This window comes from Lissotriton helveticus, chromosome 5_1, assembly GCF_964261635.1.
Source record: "Lissotriton helveticus chromosome 5_1, aLisHel1.1, whole genome shotgun sequence".
Taxonomy (NCBI): Eukaryota; Metazoa; Chordata; class Amphibia; order Caudata; family Salamandridae; genus Lissotriton; species Lissotriton helveticus.
In genome coordinates, this window is record NC_136065.1 from 1,057,006,249 (window position 1) to 1,057,014,624 (window position 8,376).

The 8,376-nt window shown below is 42.2% G+C and overlaps 1 protein-coding gene across 9 annotated transcripts in view; it reads left to right on the forward strand.

Annotated features, from left to right (window-relative positions):
• The window catches only part of LDB1 (LIM domain binding 1), a 402,291-nt gene extending 394,172 nt beyond the window's left edge, over nt 1-8,119 (forward strand). For 3 of the 9 annotated variants that reach the window (XM_078643610.1, XM_078643605.1, XM_078643608.1), the window contains 2 exons: nt 186-334; nt 5,615-6,071. In XM_078643610.1, the coding sequence (XP_078499736.1) occupies nt 186-334; nt 5,615-5,845 (380 nt within the window). In that variant the 3' untranslated portion in view covers nt 5,846-6,071. Of the gene's footprint in view, nt 1-185; nt 335-5,614 lie in introns of all 9 variants that reach the window. The other 6 variants (XM_078643603.1, XM_078643609.1, XM_078643606.1 and 3 more) reach the window with 4 other exon arrangements.
• Nucleotides 8,120-8,376: the final 257 nt, after the last annotated feature.

Below are 8,376 nucleotides of genomic sequence, written 5' to 3' on the forward strand. Positions count from 1 at the left end.
AGTGTAAACCCCCCAGTTCTGCGCTGCCAGGGAGCCTCAAACCTGCTCTGGAGGCACCTCTAGGGGGTGAGAGGGTGCTTGGGTGTGCCAGGGTCCCATTCAGTGCTTGGCCGTTGTGCTGAGACAGCCAAAGTGGCTCCATTTTGCTAAGCTCGTAGAGCATAATCTTTCTCTCTTCTCCACAGCGGAGCCAGCCCGACAGGCGCCCAGCAAACGCAGGAAAAGGAAGATGTCTGGGGGCAGCACCATGAGCTCTGGCGGGGGGAACACCAACAACAGCAACAGCAAGAAGAAAAGCCCCGCCAGTACCTTTGCCCTTTCCAGTCAGGTACCTGTAAGCATCCAAGTTTGATACTTTCTATACCCCCCTCGTTATCCCGACACATGCAAACTTATAGTGCGAGGCAGGCAGGGGCTCAGCATATGCAAGTTTGTACTGCCTGACTCTTATCCAGACAAAAAGCAGGCCACAGAGGGCAGTGTCACCAGATCAGGGCATATAATCAAGGATGCAGTGCCTAATTTGAGCCAGTGGTGTCCGGTACTCAGCACCAGAGCTTTATAGTCGATACCGGCTCTCATAACCGTCTTCCACATGGTGGCGCTCTTTGTATAAATTTGTGGGGAAAACAACAGTTCAGTTGTTTAATAATTAAATATACATTAAAATCACAAATACCTCACACCCAAAGCTTTAAGCATAGTATGCGCGGCATGCATTAGTCATTTTTAATGTTTATTTAAAGTCTGAACTGTCACACTTGTATGAGTGTGGTAGTTAGCTATGATGGCCCCCTGACAAGGGCCCTGGCACTTTTTTTTTTAACAAATTAAGTACTGCACGGATGTGGTGCCCCCGGCCTGGGCCTTATTTTTTCAAATCATTGTTTTCACTCAAGTTTGTTAGTTCAGAGAAATGCACGGAAGTGAAGCAGGCCTACAACTCGCACAGTGAGCAGTGCACAGTCGGAGGCGTGGCGTCCTCATATAGTTTTACTAGGGAGGCCTCTGCCTGATGCATCCGGCTGGCAGGCCGGGCTAGGGCGGGGAGACCTTTATTTCCTCTGCTAGCAGCACTCCCCAGCTCATCCTGCAGCTTACACAGAACTACTTTTAAGCATTTATTTATTTATTTATTTTATTTAAGTTGAATTTTGCTTGTATTCTCACGTCATCGGTTTGTTCGGTTCTCTGTCATGTGAAGTAACTAAAGTTAGCCTGATTTTTCCTGGAATAAATCCAAAACCAGATACCCGGCATATAGTTACTCACTTTCCTTTAAATATATGCATTAAAACGCTGCTGGTCGTCCTCGTCTTTAATTTTGCTATGTTGGCTCAACGCAGCATCACACATGACATTTGCTGCTGTAAAAGGTTTAGGAAATAGATTTCTTAACTTGTCCTCTGCTATATTTCCCTTTTAAGTTCCCGGTGTTAAGCTCGGGCTGTCTGCACCTTTGCTGCCCTCGTGGTTAAAGCATCGGATCGTCCCATGTTTGTCAGCTGCTCAACCCGTGCCATTCGTTTTCCCAGAGTTCACAGGTGTGCTTCTGCCGCCATCTGGTGGATGATCCAAGAACACACATTGAAAAGGCTTACAAATCTGAAGTAACTCGTTCGCACAAATTGATCTTTCTGAAAACCGGATCTTCAAATATCAAAACGATGAAACTCGCCTTCAAATTTCCCTGCACTTTTGTATGCCATAAGGCATACCCACGTACTTACTGTTGACGTGAATCATATTTTTTTTTTAACTCGTACTCTTGACCTGTGATTCTCCACTCCAGTGCCTCACGTCACAGGGTCGCACGTTTACGTAGGCTAGGAAAGCTTTCTCTACCTTCCAGACCTCCCACCCGCCTGTCGAAATCCTTTTAATATGTAGATTCAGAATCTGCATAATAATCGATAATTGCTATTTAAAAGGAACAGCAGACATTACAACCCATGCCTTTACCACTTTTACACCGGTTGCATTACATCGTGGGTGGTTACCACACAATTTTTAGGGTTTTATATACACACATATATAATATTAAATATATTAGAGTTTTTAATTTTTGTGGGAAACCCCTTTCTTTTTTACTCCTAACCTCCCTTTACCACCCGAACCGTAGCTCTACCCACACTTCTACTACATTTACCCTTACCGCTACCCTCCCATTAAGCCTAAAAATTTCCCTTACCTCCCTTTACCCCAACCCATCCCTACAGCCTAAACTTACCCTTACTTCTTCTTACCACTATTCACCCATAAAATTAAATATCACCCTTACCTCTTTACCTCTACCCGCACCTTACCCCCTTGTTTAATAAAACAGCATTTTAAATTATATAAAAAAAAAAAACTTACGTGGTAAAGTATGCTTAGCGAATGTATTTTTTTGAAACACAGTAGAGACAACTTCGAATTAAAACTTGAGTAAGGACAAAATGCTATTTTTTTTTTATATAGTGCGAACTAGACCCAAGACATCTGGTATCAGAGAGCTTTACATGAGCACCAGTTTTGTTACGTGAGGACGCATTAATTTTTGTTAGGCACGGGGAGATAAAGGGAATTGCCCAGAATCACAGGATGTTGAGCGTCGTTGCCAAGACTCTACTCAGGTTCCCCAGCTTCGAGGTCGACCGCTCTAGCCGTAAGGCTACATCCTCTCCCCACGAATAGATGAATCGAGAGGTAATTTTCTTAGTTTTTACAATTCTTTATTTGAACATCTTCTGGTTGAGGAAAATTTCCAATGCATTTCGCCCAGGTACAGGCTTCTTCAGGGCTGCAAAACATATACAAACATAACTTACATTACATACTCATTCTAACAATATTTCTTACATTTTATCTATATACACATACATGCAATATGAGACAAGCTGTTAAAATGATGTTCCACATCACATTTCATTATTTACAAAATTTGCAAAAAAACTTAACTGGATGAAACGTGTTGGCTGCACGGGAAATTATTTTCCTCAACCAGAAGACGTTTGAATAAAGAATCGCAAAAACGAAGAAAATTACCTCTATATTCAGCTATTCATGGTCGAATAGCATTTTGCCGTTACTCAAGTTTTTTATTCGAAGCTGCCTCTCTATTGTGTTTAAAAAAAGTTTTATTATTTATGGCTTAAATTGATGGCTAGCCATTTGAGTTAGGCAACCATTAATTTTTGTATTTAAACTGATATAACACACAAGATATTGCTATGAACGGGTCTCCTAACAACCATTACCTGTTCAGTCTGCTTGGTAAAGGTATAAAACCTATACCCTTTACTTACCTGCATGATAAAAAAAAACTGCGTGGTAAAGGCCATGTGGGATAAAGGCTGTTTACTATGTAAAGATGTTGAAAGACTTTCTGGATCCTAGAAACCCACCAGTTATGTGAGTTTTCGGCTGATGCACACTTTCCTTTGTGGATATTTTTACCCTTGAATTCATGTTGAAAAGAAGACCAGCCGGGCACAGAATAATTTGCATTCACTGCTATGATTCCAACTTCAAGTTACAACTTAAGCTGCAACACAGTCTCATTAGTGGAAGCTATTAGGCACGACCCCATTGCGATTTTGCAAAACTCCTCCTTACATAACTCATTGGCCTTACTGGTTTGCTTCTGCACGGATGTTACACTATGATCCGCACTGGTTCTCTTTCTGTTGAGCCTTTTTGTCTGAGGGCTTCTCGTGGCTTTAATACTCTAAATCAAGGCTACACCTTTATTTTTTCATTTTCAGTGCAGCTTGTTTGCAACCCCTGTGGGTGGGTTCTGGTTGTTGGACCCTGCACTTTGCTGCAGTGTAAACTTTGGTAACCCAGTTCTGATAAACCAAGCATGTTTGCTAAGCGTAGCTCTTTCCATGTGTCTCTCAGACCTATAGAGCCCACTCCTGTGTTTGTTTCTTTTTCATCACCATTTCTTACTGGACAACTCGGGGATAGGCCTTAGCCACCACCCCATGCTCTTATGCCTAGTTCCAAATGGGCAATATAGTGCTTTGAGCAAGAGTAGTTTTTGGAGATGCTTTATCTCTTGGCTCTCGCATCCTGCATGAAGCATGTGTAGACGCCATTTCGTCGGACTATTGAGTATCTTCAGCCTAAATCCCAAAAATGTGCAAGTGTCAGATCCCCTGGCATCCAGTCGTGTAAGGTTTCTCTGTCTTTGGTCGCCTTCCACTTGAACATTCTTGGGTCTACCTCTTGCTTTCAGTCCAACTGGTGTCTGTGTCCTCTCACTTTCTGAGAGGACCTCCTTCGAAAGGCTCCATGGCTCAGAACACACTGCCAGCCTCGTGTAATCACTGACATAACACACCTCAACAAAATAATTCTTTCAAAACACACCATTGAGGACTGTTTGGCCGCAGTGTTCTGCAGCTTTTTTTATTCCATCGAGAAATAGGGGCTAGGAAAGTCTCCTTCCTCCTCTTTATAGATACTCCTCACTACCAGCTAATATATTTTTCCAACGTTGCCTGTCTGAGCAGACTGCTATTTGCAAAATGGTAATTCATTATAGCCTGCTTCCCAGGGCTATACTGATTGTTAAAGGCTCTGAACCAGAGTTATGTGGTTTGGGCCTATAACCAAGGCAAGGGACTTTAGCAAACAGTATAGCCTGAGACAGAAGGGCTAAAATGCTATTAGAACGTCCCACCCACTAAGGGTAGAATGTTCTATATTAATGAGGGAACAAGAGAAAGATAAACATTGGAATATTGGCGCTCTGCTTATACCACCCACTTTAAGCCCGGAGCCACTCATTGACATCAGTGGAGATCTCAACATTCCAATGCTCTAATGAAGTAAATGTGCTCCTTACTCCAACGTAGTCCAGCGCGGGCCACTATCAGCACCGGCATTGCATTGGTGGCCACCAGGTTTTATTAACCCAACATACGCCATGTCTGATTTGGGTGAAGTAGGAAAATATATTCTATAAAGCCGGCTCTGCTAGCCTACAGAAAGTATGGCTGCCTTATAGTCTGTGCCTTGGGTTATATTTCATGAAAAATCAGACTTTGATCCGCCATGATGTAACTTGATATATGAGCAATGAAGAGGGTTCCTATTCCAGGCCTTTACTCCATGTTTGGAATTTGCGTCTTAGATGAAATTGCTTGTGGTATTTTATACACATACTGTTGCCCTTGTTTACACTCTGCAGCCACAATAGACCAAAGGCATCCCTACACATATAGCAAGCCATTTTCAATATTGAAGTTAATAATTTTATTACATGCCAGATATGTAGCCGAGTCATCTTTGTATTTTCACAAGTGTGTTCTAATATTAGTTGTAATATTGTGATGGTATCCAAAGAAATCGCAGATTAGTATTACAACTACCTGTTTACCTACTTAATGTCAGCTGGTTAATCCACTGGCTTGGCTGTACCCTTTAAGTTAGGGCCCATATTTGCCCTTGGTGTTGTGGCAGAGTTGAGTAACACAGAAGCTCTGCATGCATATATATGTTGATTACATAATTTACTGTAAAAGCAAATAAGTGACAGGCTTATGGGCTAGTAATCTGTGCTGTGAGAAGTTAAGGAGGGACACACCTTTGCCTTGATTATGTTTCGGGACCTCTTCCCTTTCAGGATGTAATGGTGGTGGGAGAACCAACCCTCATGGGAGGTGAATTTGGGGATGAAGATGAGAGGCTGATCACACGACTGGAGAACACACAGTTTGATGCTGCCAATGGCATTGACGATGAAGACAGCTTCAACAATTCACCCGCCCTGGGTGCCAACAGCCCATGGAACAGCAAACCACCCTCCAGTCAAGAGAGCAAGTCAGAGAACCCAACTTCACAGGCGTCGCAGTAAAAATAAGGCCATGTAGGAGAAGTTGTCGTTGAGATTGGGGAAAGAAATAGGGTGGGGGGGAGACTCTGAAAAGTTGTAACGTATCTACCTGTAAATTAAAACAAACCAACTGCAAATACAACTGCAAACCTGATAGAGGAAGGTGAGAGGTACTGTGGGATTCAGGACTGCAGGTGAGCTTGGAGATTAGGCTGTCTTTAGCCAACTGCAAGGCTTGTCAAAGAAACCGAGAAAGAGCGAATTTTTGTGTGGCGGGAGCTTGTTAACCTGTGTCACAGTGGAGGCACTATTGGGAATCCTCCAGATCATCCTTGCACAAAACTGCCCCCTCCAGAAGTGTCTCCTCTACCCAGATTAGCGCCTGCAGGTCCATGTTTGCAAACTAATAAAGTTTGTCTTAATTATTATTTTTCAGTGAACCGTTTGTCGTTCCTTCAATTTCGGTGTTTCCAGTGTTTGAAGCAGAACTAGAGAGAGGAAGAAATCTTTCACCCCTACAAAACATTTCTTTTGTTTGTCTCTTTGTCTACATACATGTGTTTATTCCTGTGTAAATGGATATTATTTTATACTGACCACTATTAGGAAATGTCCAGTAACTAGTAGATGCGAGGCGGCTTATTTTGAGGGACTGCCTCTTAAGTACCGTCTTGTAGTGGTGTCCCTTTGAGCCTTTCAGAAGATACATTTCCACTGTCTCGAAGGAATGGAGAAAGGTAATAGTATTCCCGTCAATACAGTTCTGTTTTCATGTCAAACGAGTATAAATTCCTCTCTTCAAATTCCTGGGACCTAAATTTGATGTTCATGCATGTCTAAAGATGCCATGTATGTTAGAATTTCAACAGCAGAAATAACGGAGTGTAGTTTTTCTGTCTAGTAGTCCTTTGGACACAGGGGTTTCCTTGGGGACTAAACTTTCCGAATCCCCCGACCCCCTCTAAAGCTAAACATTAATTTGATGTACACATCAGTTTCATAGAAAATACGCCATAGCGGTCAGGAGCCTTCTGGCGACAACTTAACATTTCTGTTGGCTATTTTGTGAAATCACCCAGAAAAAACATGTATCAATGCTTATTTTCACTTTATGAACCAACTGGTATGAATTTCTTGTAAAGAAGCGTTTTAAAAACAGAATTGGTCAAAATTAACTGTGTTAATGTGAAGATGTCTTTAGTGTTCCAACTTCTTTTGTACCATGTTTTTAGGAGTTTGTTCCTCTCCACCTCACTCCACACATCCACCCAATAGGCACGCCCCCTTTTTAGCTGCTCTCTGCTGCACATTGATAGCCTTGCAAGGCAGGAATACCCATCTCCTTTTCTCACAGTGGCCCTTCGGTTTGTTGCGGTCCCAGCTTCCCAGTACCTCCTTTGACATTATTGTTCTTGTTTTTAAATATTATTATTATTATTATTAAAAAAGTAAGTTAAAAAAATAAGGTCACTGTCCTGATTTTGTACTGGCTTATTCTGTATCTCTGGGGGGTGGGTCTTGTTTTATACAGATCTGAAAGCTTCAAACCAAGGAGAGACTTTGCAAAGTTGCTTTTTAATCCTTCAAGCGAGACACACAAACACATTTTATAAGTGCTTTTCTCTTCTTTCCCTAAATGTAAGCTTTTGTGCTTGTTCTCTTCCCACACCCCCTAATCCTGTTCCTTTTGGAATTGTGTAGCCCCCCGCTTGTGAATATACGCCCGGTAGAAGCAGTGTGTAATGCTGGTCCTATTGTGTTATCGTTAGAAGCAATGCATCCTTAGATGTTTTGGGGAAATAAATGAAAGAATTGTTATTCCCTTCCACCCTCTGGGGCTCATGCAAGTTTAAAATAAAAAGGCACAGGGAGTGGATGGGGCGGGGAGCAGCTATGGTCACCAGATACGTGTGCCATTTTCATGTTGATAAGCCGGTACTGGGACTTTAACGTGTTGCAACCAAATGCTCTGTGGCCTCTAAGAGGGTCAGACACCTTTCACTTTTTTATTGTTCCTGGGCCACACGGGCGTTTCAGAGAACCCCTGGGCCTGTACAATATATATATGTACATGTATATATTTTTGTTATTTGAAGGTACGATTTTAATCATATTTCTTTTTAAATAATCTTGGTCTCTTTCTCTGTGTGAAATGGTGACGTGTAGACCCCACCCCCATCCAATCACCTTGTAGACTCTGCTAACATTGGAGTTACTCAAAGGAATTTTTTTCATTTGCATAGTCTGTGCCATTTGAGTCATGTACGGTACCAATAAAATGAGTTTTCATTTTCATGTTGTTCTCCTTGAATCATTAATTGCCGCTCCTCCAGCTTTCGCAGCCAAGCACCCTAGATAAACCAACGCAAATAGCCTTAGATTTGGAAGCCAAGCTCCTTAAATAACCCTACACAGACAGCTACTCCTCAAGCTTTGGAAGCCAGCCACCTTAAATAAACCGACACAAAGAGGGTGAGTGTGTCGTTCTACAACTCCACACGAGGGTATTTATGGGTCCTCAACAGTAATTAAAAAAAAAATATATATATATC